At 56.1% G+C, this 24,899-nt stretch overlaps 1 protein-coding gene across 1 annotated transcript in view; it reads left to right on the forward strand.

Annotated features, from left to right (window-relative positions):
- Window positions 1-4,848: 4,848 nt before the first annotated feature.
- Window positions 4,849-24,899, forward strand: part of LOC119113636 (uncharacterized) — a gene marked incomplete at its 3' end in the record, with an annotated part of 28,259 nt that continues 8,208 nt past the window's right edge. The window contains 3 exon segments of the mRNA XM_037237922.1: window positions 4,849-4,868; window positions 5,212-5,372; window positions 23,173-23,299. Of these exon segments, the coding sequence (XP_037093817.1) occupies window positions 4,849-4,868; window positions 5,212-5,372; window positions 23,173-23,299 (308 nt within the window).

The following is a 24,899-nucleotide window of genomic DNA, read 5'->3' on the forward strand; positions in this document are numbered from 1 at the left end:
CACCTGACCGAGCTGTGAGATACCTGACTCAGGCGTGATGACTGAGCCTACTAAGTGCGCAATATGGGCATGCATCGAATACATGAGGAATGCATGTCCCGGAAGTGGACACAAAATAGTCCTCCCAGGTACTCGCTATTTCTCATAATCCAAACAACATTAATAAACTGGTTGAGTCCGATTTTGATGACTCTGGAGAGCTGTGGCACTGATAGGTGTTAGGCAGTTTGAGCGGCAGCAGGACAGAAGTCGATATGTTACTGGACACAATTGTTGTTTTCGATGCCTCGATTTCGATGGTCGATATGTTACTGGACACAACTGTTGTTTTCGATGCCTCGATTTCGATGGTCTTTTTATGATATGCGTTTCACAGGACGCATAGGTGTTCTAAAGCATCTTAGGACGTCAGTACGCACTATTCAAGTCTAACTCAATTAAAATTAGCATGTAGTTGGTTCTTTAAAAACGCTGTTTTCCGTTATGTAAAAGTTGAAGCACTGACAAAATGCATTCATTTCTAAAATACTATATTCTCTGTTTACAATCGTTTTTTACTTCTGCGGTAGATGCTATTTTGGTCTGAAGGCTGAAAATGTCGCGGGACATATTATGACGCAAAAGGTTCTGCCCTTCACCTGTTATGACATTTTTTGTGGCCGTATTTCACGCCGGCCATCATCCACGTAATGTCCTCAATCCCCCAATTCCTGATCCTGCTTTGGTCCTGAACCAAGGGTCATTGCGCAACGGTCACAGACATAGATTTGGGGGCGACGTATGGACACTTTCCCTTAGAGCACTACCCAGTCACTACAACACAAAGCGCTCTTGCCCAGCCTGTGCTGCATTACCCAACCACCCAGAGCCAACGTAATGCTGGACATAAAACCGCCCACCGCGACAGGAGACAAGCCTCGTAGAACCAAGAGTCGCGGGAGGGGGGGGGGGGCATGACTGGTGTATCAGATGTCACGTGGCACCCCGTGTCGTGGCCCGGTCACGCGGACGTCCGATGTCCGTGCATCTGCTCTGAAGTCCTCTGCCTGGCAAGGCGGCCAAGACATTCTCTCGCGCGATGGTGACGCCGGTGCAGTTGTTGCAACATTGCGGATTGCAACGCGTTGACGGCAGCGATGCACGTGACGCCCGGCACGTGCCTGTCACGGCTGGGTGGGCTGGTCGTGATCAGGAGCGCGTCCAGGCGGCCTCGGCGGGGGAGCTGTCGTCACTGACAGGTCCCGCGCCGCCTTCTAGTCACGAAATGCTAACGCACAGCATCTGGTACCAGTTCAATCGTAACACGACCTAAAAGGAAGCGAGCCTTTTTAAAAGAGAACCGAGTCGTATTTCGTGTACCTCAGAGCGGCGTTGCGGAGCGGTCTCGCTCCAGCGCGTCGGAGCGACATCCTCATCGATACGCCGCAGCCTGCCGTCTACGTCGTCCGCATCCGTTTAGCATATCTCTGCGCTGGCACATCCGCTCCCCCCCCCCCCTCCAGCCGAGGGGGCGCGTTGTGCAAGTGGCGTCGCTTCCCCCAGAGCCAGGGCGGCCGGCGGCGCCCGCGGCCGCGAAAGTGCAACGCTTGCAACACCGCACACGCCGCGGCCTTGTGCACAGGGGACCCGTTTAGGGGACAGTGCGTGGGGCGCGCTTCCCCGCTCACCGTCGGTGGGGGTGAGGGCGGGAGGGCAGGGGCGGCAGCCGCGGCCGGAGCGTCGCGCTTGAAAGTTGCAACACCGGCGGAGCGGTGACATCATAGTGAAACTCGGTCCGGGGCCGCCGGCGGACCCGCTCCGGCCGCCCGAGGGGCGGGGAGGGGTGGAAGGTCTGGAGGGACCGAGCGGCGGGCCTGAGCGTCGGACCGAGGCAGCAGGCAGACCCGCTCCGGCCGCCCGAGCGGCACGGAGGGGTGGAGGGTCGGGAGGGACCTAGCGGCGGGCCTGAGCGTCGGACCGAGGCAGCAGGCAGACCCGCTCCGGCCGCCCGAGGGGCAGGGAGGGGTGGAGGGTCGGGAGGGACCTAGCGGCGGGCCTGAGGGTCGGACCGAGGCAGCAGGCGGACCCGCTCCGGCCGCCCGAGGGGCGGGGAGGGGTGGAGGGTCTGGAGGGACTGAGCGGCGGGCCTGAGCGTCGGACCGAGGCAGGAGGCGGCGGCACACGACACCCGGGACACCCGGCATCCAATGGCACCCAGGACTGAGAGAGAAGTGATACTAAAGCAAATGACCGGGACGGGCCAGGTCAAGAAAACAGTTCAGAACGGGGGAATGAACCGGACAGAATATCTCCCGCCGTAGAAATGCACGGGATTCGAACACTGTTCGGACACTGGCATCAACTCAACGATTCGCGGTGCCTCCTTTCAGCACCAATGCTTTAAAGATATTAAATCCATCGCATGTGAGGGCATCCCGGGCGAAGCAATGGACGATGCCCGGAATTCATGTGCCATCACAAAAGTAGCACACCGCTGCAGGATGAGTTAAAGAGAGACGAAAGCTCGACCCATTTGACGTCACTCAAGCTTTCGCTCGCTTTGTGCCGACCTATTTCGACTCCGCGCGCCGATGTACATGGTGTTAAAAGTGCGGGCAACCGGGTGACTCAGTTGCGAGTGATTCCTAAGGGCGCACCATGTGGGGTTGTAAACGGGCTGTGCCTCTTTCTGAGAGAGAACGGGACCCATATGCGCCGAGGGGGGACTGATCTGATACTTTTAGCGTGTTTCTTTATCCGCGTGGCTTACTTCAATGTGACGAAATTCAGTGAGCTTAAAACACCAGTGCGCATAAGGCAAAACGTCTGTAAAAAGCCCGCATCGAAAGTTACAAAAAAAAAAACATCTGGAGGCTCCAGACAAGACAACAAAGAACTGTACGGTTTGCGTCTACTGGTAACAAAATTGGCCAGCATACTGGTTTCCATCAGCAGCCTATTCGAGTCCGGTTTTCTTCCAGGGAAGTTCTGTGTGCGCGCCGGTTGACAGCATGCCTCGGTTTCGTCTTAGATCCTGGAGACGGCTAATCGCGCTCACTTTCTCACAGCTCACAATGCTGCGTCAAATGTGAGAGCAGGCATGCGCATGGCTTACCACGACCGTCAGATATTCTTACTTTGAATGTCCTCGGCTTATCCTTCAGTTCGCCGTGCATATCATTAAAATTTACGGCAAGTTAATGCGCCTGGCGCCATTGCATGCACGCTTCACGTGCACGGACCGCGCACGATTGAGGTGCACCGCTGCCTTCCCCGTATTCAACCAATGGCGCCTGGTCTCGCGCCACGCTCGACGCCGGCGACGCGGTCATGCGGCGCCCAGCCGGTGGCCGACCTCGTGCTGGCGCACCTGCAGCACCGCTGATGAGTGGCCGAAGGTCGCTGCTCGGTGTGGAGCCGGCAGCTTCACCCCAGCTGAGCACGCTGGCTGTGGCGGCAGGGGCGGCGGTCGAGAGCGCGGCTGGTGCAGCTCTCCCGTTTGCGGTCGACTCGTGCGGCCGGCCGCGCAGACGCACGAAGGACGCCGGCGGGACCTCCGGCTATGTGTGATTAGGAGAGGGGGCGGTAGGGACGGGTGGTGGGGGCTCGCCGAGTCCGTCCGAGTGCGATAGTGCGTCCGGGATTGCCGTCTTCCTTCGCGTGCGAACTCTTGCTTGGGCCACCTAGATATTTTACTATGTTAGATCGCAGTAAGTTTGCTACGCTTATTGCAAAAGGCATGCGAAAGTACATGATTTACCGGTTGGCCCGGTCGACTTACACCTTTCTTGTCACGTGCGAGCTGATCAGTATACTTCTAAGTGCGCACTTATGGCTAGCGCTCCCGCTCATCTAGCTTACTCATCAGACCGGTCTTCGTTGGATTTCGGTCAAGTTCAGTCGGTCTTACGACGGATGAGTGGGATCGTGCATGTTAAAAATCACTCATGGCAACTGCGGAACCGCCTTGCTTACTGGCGCTGCTCATTACAAACATAAGCCTTGCATGCGCACCTCAATAAAGCTCGATGAACGTTGCACTCAGCACCTTAGTTGTACTTTAGCCCGAGCAAGCTAGCTAGCAAGCAAGCTAGCGAGCTGGTTAGCCTGAGCTCACCGCAGTTCTCATGCGGAATGTGTGCAGCTTATCGCAACCAATGCGTTCATCTTTGAATGGCTGAAACGAACAATAGGCTATTTGCGCGTGTCATTTATGAGGCCTAGCAAAGTACTCTGAGATAAATCGGCAGCTTTTGTTGCTGTTTTTGTGCCATCTCGTCGAGTTGCTTGAATCACCCATCGCTGTTGATGCAGCGACCTGAATGCAGTTCTTGTCTGTGTGCATGTTGACTGTGATAAAAGGTAGAGCTATTGCAGTCTCATGCACATTTTGCCATACATTGTCCTCCACTAAGGTGTTTAAGCATCACCCTTTCGATGAACAGTGAAAATGAAAAAAAAACATGTAATAGTATAGGGTTTATGATAGAGCCACTGGATGAAACGCAATTAACAAAATATAGCACACAGATCTCAATGGCGACTCACTGCAGCCATACCTCTTGAACACATCACGAATGACTGTGCCAGCCGCACACATATGCATTGAGTAGAAGTGCAAGGCGCTCTTAATCCTTGCTTTATATAGAGCCCAATCCAAGCAGAATGGTAAGCCGGCGGCCAACGGATGGGTAGGGTTGTTTAGTAATGTTGGTGGATGGATGTGATTGAAACCCCGCGTGGAGCAGGCGGATTGGATAAAAGTGATTGCGAGTTGACCGATTGCATGCTATTATATCATGGCCCCTCACACAGATCGGGTACCGCTTCCATTGCCTTGCCAGATAGAAGAAAAATTTTCATCCTACAATGCATCAGAGTCTCAAAACGTAACCTAAAAACGTTCGTAGGTGTTATTAAACGGCCTAGCTTCATCCCACAATCTTTTAGTAAGAAGCTGCCGGCACTGAGCTTCGAAAGCAAACAAGTGCCGTTGTAATCAACAGCCAGCAGCACAACACCCAAACATCAAACGGTTACCGCCATCAGAAACCAACGCCGGCGGGGCGCTTCACGCTGCTTTCCTCGTGCGTGCAAAACCGTGACGAACGTCCCATCGATGTCCTTCACGCCAGAAGAAGCGAGCCCGCCGGACACCCTGCCGCCGGAGCCTCTTCAGGTGCCGTCGCCGCCGCTGACGGCGCTGACACCTTCCGTCTCTTCCGTTCACAGATGGCTGGTGGGGACGCTATGGCTTTGGCTGTGCGCCGCCGTCACGTGCCAGCAGCACGCGCACCCGGCACACGTGCACTTTGAAGACGGCGAGGTGGAGAACGCCATCAACGTGGCTGCGGCACGTGTAAAAACGCAGCTGGAGAAATCCAAACACTCAGGTAAGTCTGTCGCGGGGAAATGGTGGGAGGTCGCTTGGAGGTCGCCGACAGCCAGATGGTGCCTGCGCGGCAAACAGAGACTCGAATGTTGTCGCGTGTCGGGGTCAGCAGCCTCGAGCAGCCCCACCATGGAGTTCCAGTGGCGGACGCATGGATTCGGATGTGTCTCGGCAAATCCAGCGATTGAAATGAAGTCCGGGTGAGTTCAGTGTGTATGAAGCCCGACAGCGCCTAGACACGCCTGGACTGAGCCACTGTACGTATTCGGAGTAAACTCAGCCTATTTGGGAAGAAGCGGCACGAGCGCCAGTGACCAAAGCTACGCTGCTGAGTTTCGCATGACCAGCACCGCACACCAGGGCACACATGCATTCCACAACACTGTCAGCAACCGCATCGCACGCCATCTGGCTCCATGGGCTCAGTGGGGCACCACCTCCGCCGATATCTCCAACGACCCGCAGTCCTTCCGCTTTCCCTTCACTGGATCGGTGCCGCTCTCGTCACCCGTGCGCCACGCTCGTCGCAGAGCCCGCACCCGCGCCGCGCGACGATTGCGCCACGCCTCGTCTGCCTGCGCCACAACTGGCGCCCATTTTGGGGTGGGGTCGCGCCCGCGCCGGGGGCCGCCGCCGGCAGAAGGGCGCGCGCGGCGTCGAACGGCGCGAGAAGAAAGCGACCGTTCTCAGGGCGTGTCCGTCCGGCCGACGTTACGTCACAGCGGCCAGCGGCGGACCCCTTCGCGGAGAGTCGACGCCAACGCCGCCAACGCCGCCCACGGCGAGGGTGGCGCCGGTTCCTGGCCGGAGACGCGCCTGGCTTCAGGCAGGATTTCCTGGTTGTAACAGTGGCGGGATGGGCTGCGTGGGTCTGTTCTCGCCGGGCCGTCCTGCCGGCAAAGGGCAGAAGCACCTGGGCAGGTCGCCTGAGTCGTCCTGGAGAGGTGCCAAGGGTGCTCAGACCTCGTCAATGGCGGGCTTCGACCCGCTGGAAGGCGCTTAAAGGACTCCCGGCCGATGCCGACGGCGTGCAGAGACGCGCCCAGCGGTACACTGTCCGCCACTGACGTGTGCAGACACTACTAGCGTATAGAGACGCGCCCAGCGGCGTACACTGTCCGCCACTGACGTGTGCAGACACTGCTAGCGTATAGAGATGCGCCCAGCGGCGTACACTGTCCGCCACTGGCGTGTGGAGATGCTGCCAGCGACATCTGTCATATTCGCGGTTAGTGACGCAAGAGTGCCTCGAGCAGTCCAGCGAACGTTGCCGGTTCAGCCGCAGCCGCCGCCACATTTATACTCACGTGGGAGCGAATCGGACTAAGACTGCTTGTGCCGAGTTCAAAACATTTCACCTTGTGCTAGGTGATACATCCGAAGATCAAGTCGGAAAAATTATCTTCTAAAGCATTTTGTTTTTTTGGCTCGTTTCTCCCCGCGATTCACCAGTATTTTCTTCGGCGTTTTATTTTTTGCCTTCCATCTCTATATTCCCTCTGGCTGGATCCTTCCAAAACTTTGCATACCACTGACATCAGCGTTTTTTTCTAAATTTTATTTTGTTGGAAGACAGCATAGCCAGCTGTTTTCTAGATTTAGCTTCTCCGATGCCAGGTGTACACAGCACCAAAGCATTGGGCATGCTTGCGGATAGTGTCTGCGGTAATGTATTAGATGCGACGCTCCAACCTAGGTCCTTACACATTACGCCCATCATTCTTTTGTGTCCAGAACGTCCTGACTCATAGACCTACTTCAGCTGAAATCCCGACCCCAATGCCTTTATCCCAGGAATGTTTGACATTGGTCCTTTCGTTATCCTAAACGCTCATAACCTATCCTATGCCTAAGCGGTCTCGCACGCTCAGTTGTCTACCCATGATCCCTGGTTGGTGTGTACCGTGATCCCTGGTTGGTGTGTACCGTGATCCCTTGACCCCCTGACCCACTCCTCGGACACGGCGCCGGCCTCCGTGCCACACACGGCCGGCACCTAACAGCGCCCGTGGCTCCCTGTTGACCCGCATCGAAGCCTCTTGGCACCGCGCCAAGTGGTCCGCCTTGCCGCCGGCTTCGCACCAGTGACGTCATAGTGAATAATTAACCCGGCCGCGGACTGCCACTAACCGACACTGCGTTTTCGTGCCGCTGATACACGATACTATTGCGTCATGGCTCCAAGGTCGGAAGGATCTCCCATTTTTGACGAGGCGGTTGGCAGGCAATTTTCCACGTGACTCCCAGTTCCTTATATTCATTGGGAATTCGATCCGGAGACGCCGTCCGGTCGCAAGTCGCCACGATTGTCGCTAAGCAAAAAACCTCTGCGCCGTGTTCTCCACCGCCATCAGTGGCCTTTGTGTGCCTGAGCGCACACAGAGACAACTGACTGAGGACAGAGGACGCATATCCTCAGAAGAGGATGCATCACCAAGTCCCGTGCTCTCAAACCGACCCCGGCTACGGCGGCTCCAAGGCGAGAGCACCACTCGGCGCACCTCTCCCCATCCTGTTAAATTTCACCCTCCCGCCACCCAGGGTCAGTCTCTCCATCGTCTCCGGACCGCGTCCGGTTTCCTTGCGCGCGCGCGCGTGAGGCTTTGCGGCTGCCTTGCCGCCGGCGGTGTGGTCCAGCGGCCCTGACTGACATGGGCCACGCATCGCGCGCGCCGCCGCGCGGCCCGCCGGAGCCGCGGCTGCGGCCCACTCCCCGTCCCCTCGGCCGACTCGGTGTCAGCTGTCACTTTCGCCGCCCGAGTTCCGCCTCGCTTGCTGGCGAGCGCCGGCGTCTGCGTGGCGGACTCTCGGCAAGGCAGGGACCACAGGCAGCGCCAGAAGCCGAGGCCTCGCGCAGGACTGAGTCGTCTTGAGCCGCAGCGAGAGGGCGACCTTCTCGTTAAGTTTTGCCAACAACTCGAGCGCGCTGAAAAGGCGCGCCTCCCCATCATCAGCTGACTGCAGTCGCCGGTGCCATTTGCTGAGGCTGCAGGCGCATGTTCACTGCTGAGCCTCCCAGCATGCTTTAGCGATGGGCACGGGTGAAGTGCGGCTGGCATCTGCTGGGACAGACGGCGTGCAGGGGTCGCTTGCGCTGTCGCCTGCTGTGGCACACAGCGTTCAAGCGTCGCTCGCGCTGCCGGTGCGATACTCGCCCTGATGGCGCGGCGCCAGCGTGGAAGCGTGCCGCCGTCTGCTCGCGCCATCACATTGCGGCACAGCTCCTGTCAGAGTCCTGTGCGCTGCATCCTGAACCAAAGAGGAAGGAGACCGGGGCGGATGCGGAATAACAGCAGCGAAGCGGAAAGACCGGCCCAGGAAGCGGAGGTGACAACCAAGGAAATGGTTTGCCTCCCGTGGCATTGCGTGGCATTCGCCTGAAAACAGATAGAATGGCTGGCATGCGTGCTGACGAGCTGCTTGACAGCGTGTCTTAGGAAGCGCGGAATGTAGATTCCTTGCCGTGCCGAAACTCGGAGAACAGGAAGTGAACCAGGGACTCTGATCCAGTGGCCCTATTAAGACAGCTATAAAACGATCGCGTCGGTGATAATGAAAGACATGGCACTGCCGCCGACGTTACGCCACAACCGTAAATGAGATTGTTTTTTATCGACAATGCTTCTGAAAGACGACTAAAAGGGAATGTACAGAGAAAGGCCACAGATAGAGCAGGTGATTCTCCAAGGACACGGCGGTAAGGATCTCCCCAAATTCATGTCGACAGAAGTCATTTGCATCTGAAAGCACTTTCCGAGCTGTAAGGGTGATCGACTTATCTACGGTGGCGTATATACAGTGCGTCTGCCTAGATACACGGCGATGACGACAGATGAGGTTCTGAGCTTTTTACCGGTTTATTTGCATGTTTAACATAAGTTGCGCAACAAAAAAAGACTAGCACACACTTATGGACAAACTTGATACGTTTCTCCAAGGCCGCGTGAAATCATTTGACCACACATCTGTAGTGATGGTGGCTGCCAGCAGGAGAGACCATATCCGTCAGCAAAATTAATTTATTACATTAGTGTTGCGGTTGTAAGCCATGCTCGCGTGACTTTTTCATAGCCATAGTATTTTCAGACATTCATTCCCTGGTCTCTAAAGCCTTATTTCAAAGGGATTTAGACTAGAATCACAAGTCTCTCCGAGCATGCAATCACAGCAGGAAGCTTTTTAAACCTGTAGCAGCACTGGGTCAGACCAGGATAGGCCGCGGCGACATCCCATTTCCATCCCCGGCGAGGGGTAAGGCTCCACAATAGAGCGGGCCGGCTCCCAAGCCCTATGAAGCCGGTAAACACTGCGTCACAACATCTTGCACAATATGATGGATGACAATATATTATCCAGACAAATGTGAACACGAAACGCCTGGCCCCACGGGTAGAGTGCCACCTTATCACCAAAATCGGCCAACGACCGCATCACTCGGGTTCTGGGGCGAACGCAGCCAGGTCACGAACTAGGAACAAACGCATAAGTCACAGTCCACTGGCGTAACTGGCGTAATATTTCCTCATGGTGACAGATCGCTGAAGCGAGCTGGTGTTATCCGCGCCACCCACCAGCCGACCGCAAACCCACCAGCGTGGCCGCTTCACCACTCTGGTCGCCCCTACGGAGTGACGTCATACAGAGGGTGCGGCCGCAGGCCCCTCCCTCGCTCCAGACGTGCACGACCTCTTGCACGTGCAAACTGCCGAATGTGACGTCAACTGCTTAGCCTCCCGTCAGGCAGGAGTACGTTTGCCAGAGGCGCGGTCGGTTCCTCGGTCGAAGGACGCCTCTGCCGTCCTCTGACCTTACTCTGCCGGCTGCGCCTTTGCCGGGTGTCACAACAATGCGTGACGTCACAGCCCGCTGTGACGTCAGCGGTCCGGGAACGCGTAAAGCTGTCATTAGCGAGAGGATGCCGCAGAGGCCGCGTCACGTGGCGACCCGGTGACACAACGGCGCAACCACGTGATCGCGGCGCCGCTGCCGCACGTCACATCAACTAACGTCAAGACCGACGTCACATCAGGTGACGTCAGAACCGACGTCACACCTGCTGATGTCAGAACTGACGCCACAACCAGCGTAACGGCTGCCGATTGACCTGAGGATCTTGGCACCATTTCGAGGGCAGCTGCATCACAGTCGTGGTGGGAGACTGCCGCTGCTTCCTTTTGACGGTCAAGACGTTTTGCTGTGGTCTGGTCCCGTATCGCCAATTGACAGCCCTAATCTCCATCAATGTCTCGTATGCTCTTCCTTCCGTCTGCTGTCTCTGCCTTTTCACCATGCTTGTCTTAACTCCCTTTTTGTCTTATTTTTTGTCCCATACTACTCATGCGCGCCGCTGCGCTGCGCGGCGCGTTCATTGTATCATAGCCTGACCTATTCTTGGAATCTCTGCCCACGTACTGGTAATTATTTTCACTCTCACTTCGTGTCTCCTGGCCACAATCCCGCCATAGAACTCGTTCGCCTCGCTCCCGCTCTGCCACAGAGCTGGAGGTGGCTTCATTCCCCTGCCGACAGACAAGTCCGCCGGCTCCGTGCTTCGCCGCTCAGAATGCCGGTAATTGGCGTCAGCCGAGTGCGAGCCAGCCAGCGCGATCAGCTGACGTTCGCCAGCTGGCGTTTGCCAGCTGGACGGCGCTCGGCTGACATCATCGCCTCCTGCGATCCTTGCGATCCACGTTTCTCTCGAGGGTTCGTACCGGTTCGGACGACCGGTTTCGCTCTCTGCTGGCGGCGTTTACCCGGTCGTGCGAACTGGGCAAGCTCTCGTTTCTGCGGCCGGAAGAAATGTTAAACGTCGTGAGCTTTCATTCTTTAATCTGGCACTGATCTTGGCGCCCGGCGATGTGTACGGTCTGCACGCAATAGAGGCAGTCAGCCTTCAGATGGGTGTGAACTGTCAGAAAGCCGTCAGTACCCCGACCGAGCCTGGCACGGATCGGCCGATTTTTGTCGGCTCTGTGTTTCATCACAGCTGCAGACTTTATGATGCAGCTGACGTGTACACTCTCATTGTGTGCAGGCTGAACAGACTTTGCACTAGCCCTGGATGTTACTACTCAAACATTGCACGTGCCAGCCGGATGACGTCTTCTCGCTGCCGGCTGCACACATGGTTTAATGCGCCCTCCCCGGCCAACGCTGACTCTCACATGCACCCTTCTCGGCCAGCGCTGACTTTCACATGCACCCTCCCTGGCCAACGCTGACTCTCACATGCACCCTCCCTGGCCAACGCTGACTCTCACATGCACCCTCCCCGGCCAACGCTGACTTTCACATGCACCCTCCCCGGCCAACGCTGACTCTCACATGCACCTTCCCCGGCCAACGCTGACCTCCACACTGCTAGTGCAAGAACAGATCCAGAGGCGTGGGTCGTGCGTACCCTCCCCAAAATGACCAAAGTCGAGCAAAAATGGCACATTCCTGAACTGTAAACTCAAGCTAAGCAGCTTGTGCAGAGGAAAGATTACTTCAAAACAATCCTTGAGGTAGGTAAGCAAAATGTGATGATTTCATTAGTTATTAAATATGTACGTTGTTTACCCTCCCCTGGCATTGTTCTCCACGCAGCGTTCCAGATCCACCATTGTGCTAGCAGCGGCAGCTTCTCTATTAGAACACATCTCTCAAACAGCCAGAGCAGCGTCGCGGTCGTCCAGCACCGGACAGCATGAGCATGCGGCGTGCGGCGCCGAGTAACGGTACGGCCCACGGGGGCGGCGCCAGGTCACACAGGGCCCCGCCGCCGCCGAGTCCTGGCCGCCAGCGAGCGGAGGAAGTGCGCGTGGCGGGCTGCCGCTTCCTCGCTGGTCAAGGCTGCCTGGCGTGCTCAGCAGAGGGGCCAGGCCCTCCGTACCTGCGCCGCTCCCAGCTCATTGTCTGCGCCGCGGCTGCCAAGGATGCCGTGCGGATGGCGGCGGGCGCAGACGGGGTGCGTCTCCCCCAAGCGGGGGTGCCAGGCAGACAGTAGACATACGGCGGGCGGTACGGAACGCGGGGCAAGCGGCCAGCAGACAGTCCATGTGCTGGCGGATTCGGGTGCTCGGAGGGCACGCGAGGGCGTTTCCGCCACACGCCTTCCTTGGCACTCTTTGCGCCAGCTTTGGTCATCTGTTCTCAAAGTCTTCTATTCATTTTCAAGGAACTGACATTTCGCACAACACCTTATGCTGCGATGATATAAAAGAATGTATGCTGCTCATCATGGATCAATAATTCTTTGCTCTCCTCTTTCTCCTTTGTCCTTTCTCCTTCTCCTCTCCTTTCCCACACCCCTTGGAGAAAATTCGACAAATACAAAGTACATTGTAGGTGAGAGTAACAAAGGGACAGCGACCAGAACCTGCCTGCACGATTGAGTCCGTCACCCACGTTTGTAAGACTGGAGACCAACTAGTATACCCGTCTCCTTCAGCCCGTTCAAGGGCGCCCACCGTCCTCCTCTCGCGATCGAAGGTGCGGGTCGGTCCGTGCTCTCCTATCGACGCTGGGTGTGCTCCCTGCACTACCAGCGGTCGAATCCGACCGCAGGAAAAACGGCGGCCGCCGCTGGCAAACATGATGATTTTGTGGACGCGATAGGGGAGCAAAAGCTCGGCCCCGGTGAAGCGGAAGCAACTGCCCGTAGCGAGCCCAGCGTCCATTGAGTTTACACATCCTTCACCATGCCTTCCACCTGCCGAGCGCGGGTGAGTCAGAGGCGCCCGGCGACATGCGTGAGCGCGAGCCTTGGACCCGGACCGTGACTGCGTGACGTCACTAGAAAGCCGGCGGGCGGCAGCTGCGGGCAGCTAACGCCTTCATGGGCGCTGTCGGCTCGTCTCATCTGCGCCGCCAGCGTCACACTGCTGACGGACGAGCCGTGTGACGTGCGGCGACATCCGCCAATCGCTTTCCCAATCCCCGGCCAGCCGGCGACCAATGAGCGGTCGCCGGTCAGCTGGCCGACCAATCAGCAGCCGGTGAAACCGACGCCGGCAGACGTCTGTCGCGAACGGCGATCATGCCTAATAGATAGGGGGGAGGGGAGAGCAAGATCACGCGCATAAGGGGTATCAGCTCGGGTGAGTTTGGTCAAAGCGAAACATGAGCGATATGAAAGCAGAGCGTAGGACTTCCCTTGATGCGAGAGAGGCTGAACTGACTTCACGTTGCAGGCGTTCAGACGGACGTGGAAAGTGTGTTGCAGCAGCGGCAGGTGGATGTTTGCTGTCGGAAGGACCTTGGCACTTCAGGTCGAAAAAGTATGTTTGCTTCAGCTACAGGGGTCTATTGTTTCCCCACTGTTAGCCCAAAACGGGAAAAGGAGACTATGAAATCCTTAAGATCCGGTTCAGAGTTTACCATTACTTTACGGTAAACATCCTATAAAAATGTGATACAGTCTAAAGCTCTGACGCAAGTGGTGTCCTCTGAGCAAGCCCATGCCTCATCTCAGACAACGATTCAATATGTGTATATATATATATATATATATATATATATATATATATATATATATATATATATACATTATGTATAAATGCTAGATTCCTTATATGTATATATATATATATATATATATATATATATATATTCTGGTTTAACGTTAGTTGATGATGATTGCCTGCGCTGGTCTCCGCTCTGTGGACATACAGTGTTAAACCACGCTGCGGTCCTCCTGTACCTCTCTCTCTCCTCTCCCCCCCCCCTCTCTCTCCCTCTCTTTCTCTATCTCTTGTGTTGGGGCAGATAAAGAGAGAGAGAGAGAGAGAGAGAGAGAGAGAGAGAGAGAGAGAGAGAGAGAGAGAGAGAGAGAGAGAGAGAGAGAGAGAGAGAGAGAGAGAGAGAGAGAGAGAGAGAGAGAGAGAGAGATGGAGAGAGAGAGAGAGAGAGAGAGAGAGGAGAGAGAGAGAGAGAGAGAGAGGAGAGAGAGGAGAGGGGTGGGGAGGGAGAAGCGGACTTGATGACGTGAGCAATACGAGTTTAACCTGATCCTGAGCAGAGAAACCCGGACTTGATCCTACGCACGTCCGCAAACATACGAGTTAACGCATCCCTGGCAGCAGGGAACAAACAGAAATCAGAGCCAGCCAACACGTCTCAACCTCTCTCGGGAAAAGTCAAAGTTAATGTGCTGCACTCACGGTATAGTGCTGCCCCACATCCTCTCCGAGAAGCTCCACTGCCATACGCTCTCTCTTCTGATCAGTCATTCCCCTGCTCTTCGATTTCCCTTGAGCCGGAGGCTTCATTGCAGAGTGGATGGTTTCTTCAACGACTCTGTTTACCGCCTGTACGCATCAGGAACACCCTTCGGTACAAACGCAGGGTTGGCGGGCAACACCATGGACAAACACTCACTAGCAGCGAGAAGCTCAGACTGCAAGGAGAGCAATCGGGGAGAGGACAGCTTCCTCTGCCGCCGCGCCCGCGATACACCGCCATCTCCTGACCGGTCATCGGTGATGCACTGTTGTTAACATACGGGTGACCGTGTGCGAAGCATACGGGAACGGCTGGCAAAAACCCACCCCTATTTGCACGTTGACAGTCACAACAGGCTGCACTAGCTGGGTGGCAGCTCTGCTGACGGCGGGGTCACGTGCCTCACAGCAGGGCGCTAGGGCTTCAGGCTGAGCAGGCTGCCAACATATGCTGATTTGCATGTGTGGAAGAGCCTGCGAATATATTCCCGGCTTAACTTTGTTGTTGAAATATAGCATGCGTGATCCTTTCAAGACTGCCAGCGTCGTGGCGTCACTGACATGCCCTAGAATAGCACCAGATATGCCCACACTCATTTGGTTCTGGTGCATGATTACCGTTGTTAAAGACCTGTGATAATTGACGTATCATCTTGCACCACAATCGTCTATTCGCGGCTTGCATGCCACCATGCCACCACCACAATGGACGGGATCACGACAGGCTCAGCTCTGCTTCACGACCGCTGTCACGCGATCTTTCGTGCAGCTGCTCGCGAGCCACCAAGCCTAACGGGACTCGGGTTAACGCCTGGCAGTGCGCCATCCCGCCATACCCACACCGCATTAACATTTCCATTTCCGCACTCGCCCGTTACTACAAACATCCACCGAGGCGCACAAGGTCAGTGTGGCCAGTTGGGCCGGCACATCTCGGCTGCGGTGGCTACCTCCGGGTCAATCGATCAGCCGCCTCGGCTCAGCCGTGGGACTGAGCGAGTGGCGCCTGACCGGCGGCTGGTGGTCTGTCGGCCGCGGTCAGCCTCCGCCGGCCGGCAGCCAGGGAGCAGCGACGACGATGATAGCGACCTGCGCGACTGAACGGTGGCATGTGAACATGTGAACATGTGGCATGTGAACCTGCTGCGCCGGTTCGTCGCGGCTCGCGATGAGGTTCAACGGAGGCCGCTGGCCGAGACCTAAGCACGGGTGTTACCGCTGTGAGTTGATTGGCGTCTGACGCACTGCGTCCATCATCAGCGCTCGCGTGGCGCAGTGTTGCAAGAGTCGACTTCAACTTTCGATGCAGGTCGTCCCTTTCGCGTGATGCCACGCACATTGGTGCTCTAAGCCAAACTGGCCTTGGACATCGAAACCCCTCCAAGGCAGGCGCCGACCGCGACTGTTCCGAGCGACACTCTGCCCACCGCCTCCGTGCCGCAACCGCAGCCGCAATCAGCTGAGCCTACAAAGGTGAAACCCGACCGCGACCAGCCGGCTGCAGCTCAGCCCCACCACACACAACCGTGAGCGCGCACCGCACCTGTTATTCGCCGCCTCTGACACCGCCTGATGAGATTCGGGCGGAGTGCCGCCGCTTATCATTGCAGTCACGCTGCCCGAGCTCGGCCGCGGCAAAAACCGCCACGCATAACGGCCCCGCAACAACAATAGCGCGTTGCACAAGGCGGGATGCGGCGCGCACGTGCTGTTCCGGGTCTGGTGCTCGGCTTTGGCGACCTCTTGACCCGACGCCGGGCTCGGCGCGCTGACGAAAGCGTTGAGCGCACTCGCGCAGGCCGTCGATTGGTGGGAGCGCGGCCCGGCTGTTTTCGACTCTGGGCGCTGCGGCGGAGGCCGCGGCTGGGTGGTGAGCCGCCGCGGCCTCTCGCTGCTGTTAACGGTGACCCGCGGTCAGGTCTGCGTGCACAATCCCATCCCAATCCCGCCCCGGTGCCGCCTGCTGCCTGTTGCACAACGGGACCAGGGCGCTTGCCTTTCGAGGGCTGGCGGGCGAGGCCGCCAGTCGTGGGCCGGCAGTCGTCAGCCACCGCTGAAAACCATCAGCAGCAGCGCGAAAGCTGGCAGCATGGTCACGCCTGAAACTGACGATTGTTAAGCTACATGCTTGTTTTGATCTTCGGTGATATTCAGTAGTACCTTACCATTCCCCGAGTATCGCGGTGTGCATTTTGTCGCGTACAAAGTTATGCATACTAGCATGATTCATTGTGCCGTCTTATAAATTGCTGACGTCAAAAACATTAATAAAGCAATTTAAGTCACAATGGAGTCATTTGTTATATGTTCATCACTCCATTTGAGATAAGCTTCCATTGGGTCCAGCAATCCAAACTTATCGACTGTGTTTGTACTCAATAAACGTGCACCACATTAATGCACTTTTACCTTACGAACAGATTGTTGGAGTCTCAGATTCGACTGAAGCCTTATCGGCTGTTAGGCCTCTCAAACAGAAACGAATACGCAACAACTAAATTAGCGAGGCGATTCAACAGGTTATTGTAAGCGATTAAGAACCGATCAGAGTTCAAATGAATTCATCAAAGGCATTTACCTAATTTGAACACGTGAAGGGTGTCTTCCTGTTTGAAATTAAATGTGTGCTAATAATGCTACAATCCTATACCTTTTTGATAAACACAGGTGCCATATATCACCGTTCAACGAAAGAAAACAAATGAGATCTCACATAGTGATAGCTAAGTTAGCTCTCACATAGTATCATGGTTCCATGACCGAACGTGACCTCTGGACTGTTTTTGTTCCAAATCCGCTCCGTCAGCGTAACATCAGTAACGCCGAACCCTCCCCAATGCCTTTTTCCGGCAGTCCAAACCATCCCCACTGCCCTTTTCCGGCAGTCCAAACCTTCCCCACTGCCCTTTTCCGGCAGTGCAAACCTTCCCCACTGTCCTTTTCCGGCAGTCCAAACCCTCCCCGCCGCCCTTTTCCGGCAGTCCAAACCTTCCCCACTGCCCATTTCCGGCAGTCCAAACCTTCCCCGCTGCCCACGGGCCCCAGTCCCACTACAGTGCAGGACTGCGGCCTTCCCACGCATCAGCTGAGCGTTCGACGGCCCCTGCTGCGACAGGGGCGGGGCTGCCACCGAAATTAGTTGCGCCTGCGCACTGACGTCGTAAACAACGCAACGGCCAATTCTGAGCTACAAAACAGAGCGGAAAAAAGATGTGGGAGAAAAATGTAGAGCGAGGCAAGTGATGCAATGAGTGTGGTAAGATTTTTCTTAAATAATACAAGGCGATCTGGACCAACAAGGGCTGATGAGCTTAGCCTTTAGCCTGTCTGGCCCTTTTCTGTATAGTGATCCCGGATCTATAGCTATCCCACGGAGCTTAGACTCCCATACGTTTCGTGTTGCTCGTGTCATGCCTTTACGGATCGGACCAGCTTCCCTGCGTTTCGCCACACCTTCGCCATTCCTTCGCCTGCATCCACGCGATCACCACCGCAGTCCTTGGGTGCAACAACCAAATAACTGGGTTAGAGCTCCGACCTCAAAACCCGTGTGGTAGACGGGGTCACCCTCGGGCTGCTTCTATACATTGGATGGCATCAAGGTTGGCTGGGTCCATGCGTGGTCCAGCCCTGTATCAGACTCCTCCATCTTCTCAGCACTCCCTGCTGTCTGTCTCGCACACCCCGCGCTCGCCAAAGTCTTGTTCCGCCTCCCCTTCTGCGTTTTCGTCGCCTTCCGCTTCCTTCGCGCAGCGTTCACTTCAGGCTCCAGCGGCGCCGTGATCGTGCCGCGTTCGTGCCATCCACTCAGCGCCGACGATCATCCGGCCGACCGGCCGCACGCTGGCCCGATGGGAACGGCCTTCGAAGGCTGTGGCTGAACGGACGGAGCGCCGCCGCCGCCGCCGCCGCCGCCGCCGCTGTCGAGAAAGTTCGGCGGTGGCGCCGACACGCGCCGGCGCAGCGGCGTCGTCAGTGGCGTCGAGATGGGGAGGAGCAGAGGCGGCGTCAGGCGTCGAGCGATTGGACCGAGAGTGTTAACGGTTCGGCGGATGAGACAAACACGCGGTTGTCTTGCTTTGTGCCAACTGGAATACCACCTCCGGACACTGAACTCCTGTGGGATGTTTCACCCGTTCAGAATCCATGGGTGCCGCATTAAAACCACTTTTCTGCGCAAACTCGACCTGTGTTCGTCCATCACGTTTAGAGCCTGCATGCCCAACACAAAACTTCTGACAACCATGGCATGTGCCCGCTGGTCTACATGTGCATTCCCTGCAGGGGAAGGTCTGTTCGCTAAGCTTCCACTGTTGAGAGTTAGAAGCCGAGGGACGCCTGACGGGACCACCTATAAAACCGATTCAGTTGTGCCGTACTCAGCTGTCTGTCGAAGCTGTTCGGGCTTAAAACGACAAGCTATTTGACCATGCAGGATTGGCGAGAGCTACATCACGACTCCACCGCAGCGAGCTCCTCAAGCCCCTTTGCGGCGGGCTCCTCGAGCTCCGCCGCGGCGGGCTCCTCAAGCTCCGCCGTGGCGGGCTCCTCAAGCTCCGCCGTGGCGGGCTCCTCAAGCTCCGCCGTGGCGGGCTCCTCGAGCTCCGCCGCGGCGGGCTCCTCGAGCTCCGCCGCGGCGGGCTCCGCAAGCTCCGCCGTGGCGGGCTCCTCAAGCTCCGCCGCGGCGGGCTCCGCAAGCTCCGCCGTGGCGGGCTCCTCAAGCTCCGCCGCGGCGGGCTCCGCAAGCTCCGCCGTGGCGGGCTCCTCAAGCTCCGCCGCGGCGGGCTCCTCAAGCTCCGCCGCGGCGGGCTCCTCAAGCTCCGCCGCGGCGGGCTCCGCAAGCTCCGCCGATCCCGCAGTTGCACCGGCGTTGCCTCACCCCTGCATCGTAATGTTTCTCCGGCCCCGGCGCCAAAGGCCGTCTCGGGCACGCCGCAAAACATTGCACCACCGTTGTGTCATGCTTCTGCCATGCCGATTCGGCCACTGATTGATGGTGCGCCTGCCAAACCGCTGCGCCCGAGCTCTGGATGCTACTGCCGCTGCGGCACGAGTGCCAGACCCGGCCACGTCACCGGAGGGTTAGTGCGCCAGTGGTGATGGCCGGAACCCCCCCCCCCCCCCCCCCCCAGCCTCGGCCGGGAGACCCAGGCGTGAATTGTGTCCGCTGTGATGCCCCACCGTCCTTTTCACGATTGCTAGCTTTAGAGGTTGCCAAACCAGTCACTTGACGGTCACAGGTGTCAATACAACAATACTCATCGCACTCGCTTGTTTTATACCCCGTATGTCCACATCTTATCCTAGCCCCCAAGATCTTCACCCAATTTCCGTCAACTTACATTTAAAGAGCCCGCAGCTATGAGTATGTGTACATATATATATATATATATATATATATATATATATATATATATATATGTATGTATATATATATAAATATAAAGACTTCAACATGACAACGTTTTGTCTAAGCCCAACGTGACAGTCCTGCCGATCTCAGCAATTTATAATAATTTCATGAATTTCTTTCGAATAATTTCGTACTTAATTTTTGAAATGATTTTTTTTGTGGTCCCCAATACATGTGATGGGGTCTGATTTGGATAATCTGGGGACTTCCGCCAAACAACAGGACCCGGTGTTGGTCATGTAGAGACTCATACGCGGCAGTTTTCGTTGCCTTATGGGCCTCATTTTTAAATTGCTGAAGTGTTGTTCTCGGTCATCTGGGGCCTCCGATCAGGATGATTGAGCCTCTTGAATATTCAGGGGTTCAAGGGTTTTTCAAGGGTATGTTTTCCCCCTAGCCAATGGCAAGAGGGAGCTGATCCCCCCTTGCCCCTGCCAACATGAGCCTTATCTGCTTTCAAGGAAGCAAACACGGCGCCAAAAAACCACCTTTAACAGCTTTCCATTCCTGCGTCGTGTGCCGCGGCGCCTCACGCTTACCATTGAGTCGCAGACCCGACTCTGCACTTCCACACTCCATACCAGAGCCGGGAAAGTGTGTTTGGGGGGGGGGGGGGGCAGCAGGCGGCAGCGGCGTGCGTGGGCGAAGCTGCACCGTAGCTCCCAGCAGCGCCGGCAGCGGCGGTCTGCTGGCCGGCCGGCGGTTTCACTTTCGTCGGCGGCCACGAGCGGTCTGTTCCGGCTTACGCCCGGTGGCGGTCACGGACGGGCGCGCGCGCCGCCGCCGCGGGGTGCGGGGGAGGGGCGGGGTCACGACGGAACGGGCCCGCGGTCAGCCGTCGCGCCGCCGAACGATCGGCTTTGTCTTGGCGGTGACGGTTCCCGCGTGCGGTAATGGGCCCGTCCTTCGCCTCGAGAGCTCTCCGCTTCGCCGCGCGGCCTGGCGACAGCGAAACTTGACTGATGTGACGTCACTGGGACGGCGATGTTCGGCTGGTGTGACGTCACTGAAAGGGTCGAGCGGGAGCCGTGCTTCCCATTGTCGGCTTACCTTGAGAGTCGTCCTGACCATCCGTGTATGTGTTTGCTGGTGCCATTAGCTTCCCGACCTCTCGGCCATGTAATGTCCGTCGTCACCAAACAACTGTGTAATGCTCATCACCACCGTCGAACATACCAGAGGAAATTCGGTAGTTAGAGCCTGGGACCTGGTGTTGCTAAGCTATCATTATCATCATCTTATCGTTTCAAGAGCGGTTTCTAGCTCTCTCCGCCGTTTAGGTGGATACCGGCCTTCTGGTGGCTACCATTTGGCTGATGCCATGAAACAATAACGCTTACTTTTCCCCGGGGCCCGCTCCGCGTGTTTATTGTATGGTCTCGTATCTGCGCGCGAATCATCCTGCAGGAACAGGCTGTTCCGGCAATGTGCACAAGTCGTGTGAACCGGGTCAGATTGGACACTCTCACTCCGGGAGTGACGGCAGATATACCTGCTGCACACGTACTCTGAAATGTGACGTGAGCGATGACGCAGTCGCTGGTAGTTAGGCGACTTATGACGTCACTAATCCTGTTCCGTGGATCTCTGCAGGTATCTGCAGACAACGCTTCCACCGCTGCTTGTAGTACTAAGCACGGCATTGGCAGCACGCCGACCAGTCATTCAGAATCACTCCGACTTTTGGACCTTGTCCCACACACAGCTTCGTAAAGCGGTCATGACATGATGACATTAGCCCTTTTATCTGAGCGATGTCTGAAGTGGTGTGCCGCTGCGTTAAACAAAACTGTGACACGAGAGACATTGAGACACGCTCTCTTTCAACGTAGTTGTGGTCCTAGTCCTGGTATATTACGGGCTATTATCGTCTCGCTCCTAGCAGAAAATTGATCCCAATTCTCTGCCATCATTTTGAAGTTATGGGGCCACTGATAAACGAAGCAAAAGAGCCCGAGGCCATTAAAGGACTCAACAAGCGGACTTAAAGCTTCCATGTGTTTCACAACGCGGCATGGTTGACATATTTCTCACACGTTTGTCTACGGGCGACATTGTGAATAGGACGCTGTTGTTGCTGAGTGATGCGCAAATTACACTTACTTAGTGTATATCCATCCAGAAAGTGCGGTGCACTACGACATGGCCAATTTATCGCCTAACCACGGGCATGCCAGGCACATATAGCTCAGGGTTAGACAAAACATCCGACCACTGCGGTGTCACACGGCGCCCATTGCCTCCAGCTCCACCTGTCTGAAAAACAGGACGGCCATGCCACGAGAGCATCTGCTTTTTAACGCCAGCGACGAGCCATGTCATGGTGTTGTTTTGACCTGAGCAGTCGGCGTGAGGAGATCGGTCTTTTTACGTCACCTAGACATGACACGTGACCCCAGCTCGCCCACCCCCTCCCCTCGACCGCCGCTCAATGTCGGTGACCGGCCTGAAGGCGACAGGCCCACAAGGCATGGTCCCAAGCCTGGCTCCGTTGACCCGGTGGATTAACAGCGCCTGACGTGGCCCGACCTGGCCTGACCTGACCTGACCTAGCGTGACCTGACCTGACCTGGCTGACCTGGCCTAGCATGTCCCAGCCAGCGGGATTCTTGTCTATCGTTTTCAGCACTGGCTTATAAGGTTTGGTTTCAGTTTGGTGTGGATCCGTGCCCGGTTATGAGCTGCGTTGTTTTTAAAAAATCAAATACCGTGGAGAGGGCTTGGTCGCTGTCGGTCGAGGAATAGAAAAATTTATGGACAAGATGAAGTGGTTCAATGGGTCAGTGATAGCTTTTATGCAATATTTCCTTTACAGGGTAAAGCAGGGTCACTAGGGTTTTCAACTGACTCTTGGAACACCGGATTTCTTTCATAACGTGGCTTGTTTTCGTTCGGGCCAGATTAACATAAGTTTAAATGTGATTTGCCTGCTGTGATTAGCTAAAAAGATCCAAACAGATGAGGCGTGCCTAAAACATGAGCAGGCATCATCAATTCACCGTCCTAGCTGTCCACACAGCATGCTTCTATGTATGTCCGATGCCCACACAGTATGCCAGTATGTCCACGCAGTATGTCGGATCCTTTTGTCACAGTGGCCCATACGGCCTGTTGCCCGCCGTTTCCAGATGCGTGGCAGATCCCCGACGCGTGACTCTCGTGACCTTTGACCTGTCGTCTTACAGGCGTGAGGGCCGACCCGTACAGCGCCGCCTCCCTGTGGACCGCGGCTCATCTGCCCACGTACAAGGGCAGGAACAGCTCGGCCGTGGCACTCATCGCCGAGGAGGCCACGCGACATCTGGTGGTCAGGTGAGCTGACTGGACAGTCCGCTGACTGCCGGCCCGGAAGGCTGCGGGCTCGACTCTAGCCGGACGCAGCTTTTGGAGTGCTAGTCTTTCCAGGGAGCATGGAAATATTATGAGATCAAGCGCACTGATCGCATGCTTCCATGATGGTGTTACCAAAGGGTACCGCACCGTGCATTATACCTTAGGGGAATGAGTTTCGAAAGCTGGGATTAATCAGCTGGGAATTTTAGTGCGCGCAATATTTACCTTGCACTCCTTGTAGAACGACGCTGCGCTGTCTCGTTGCAGCTAGGTGTTTTTGTATACCCACTCATTCCGCTCTCCGCTAGCTCAATCGGGTTAATCTGTCTTGATTCTCGGAGGTTGACTTCGGCGCTCTGACGGCACCAAGATCTCTGCTCATATGAGATGAGCTATGCGGCATCCATACGATGCGATTGGTGCGGCGTTATGTTTTCATAGCTGGAGCATGGAAGAGAGCGTCGCATGGAAGATCAGCTACATGTCTTATCGCCTCGATAATTCAGTTGGTCATTGCGCGTGCTATGACAGGTAGGCAAGAGGCAGGGACGTAGTCGAGGGGCCCACGATGCATCATCCCCCCCCCCCCCTTCCCGAGGCAAGAGATTTGCACTAGATGCTGAACTGTTTCTTAAGAATTGGATTCAAACTCGCGAGAGTTTAGAGAAAATGTGACATTGCCCCCCCCCCCCCCGCTGATGTGAATTGCCGTTACGGGCCTACAGGCAAAGTCTGACAACGGTAAATTTTCATGTTGCCAACCTGGCAATGATGGCATCTAAGGAGCGATCTCCGTATGTCAGATACTGTGACGGCGGGTTGGCATCCAACCTGGCAATGACGGCATCTAAGGAGTGATCTCCGTATGTCAGATACTGTGACGGCGGGTTGGCATCCAAGCTGGCAATGACGGCATCTAAGGAGTGATCTCCGTATGTCAGATACTGTGACGGCGGGTTGGCATCCAACCTGGCAATGACGGCATCTAAGGAGTGATCTCCGTATGTCAGATACTGTGACGGCGGGTTGGCATCCAACCTGGCAATGACGGCATCTAAGGAACGATCTCCGTATGTCAGATACTGTAACGGCGTGTTGGCATCCAACCTGGCAATGACGGCATCTAAGGAGTGATCTCCGTATGTCAGATACTGTGACGGCGGGTTGGCATCCAACCTGGCAATGACGGCATCTAAGGAATGATCTCCGTATGTCAGATACTGTGACGGCGGGTTGGCATCCAACCTGGCAATGACGGCATCTAAGGAGTGATCTCCGTATGTCAGATACTGTGACGGCGGGTTGGCATCCAACCTGGCAATGACGGCATCTAAGGAATGATCTCCGTATGTCAGATACTGTGACGGCGGGTTGGCATCCAAGGTCATCAGAGGATCCCCAGGCGTCGTCCTCCTTTGAAAAGGTTCCGGTTTGGTCGCCCACCCCGAGGGCGCGGCCACGCCCAAGGCCTTCTTAGAATTGCTCCGGCCACCGAGACCATAAATCAGAGGTGCGGGCCGATCGATGCGTCATGAGAAGTCCGTAGAGCTCGTGACCGCAATACATTCTCACGATGTTT

The sequence above is a fragment of the Pollicipes pollicipes genome, unplaced genomic scaffold (genome assembly GCF_011947565.3).
Source record: "Pollicipes pollicipes isolate AB1234 unplaced genomic scaffold, Ppol_2.1 Scaffold_7262;HRSCAF=8765_pilon_pilon_pilon, whole genome shotgun sequence".
In the NCBI taxonomy this organism is placed as follows: domain Eukaryota; kingdom Metazoa; phylum Arthropoda; class Thecostraca; order Pollicipedomorpha; family Pollicipedidae; genus Pollicipes; species Pollicipes pollicipes.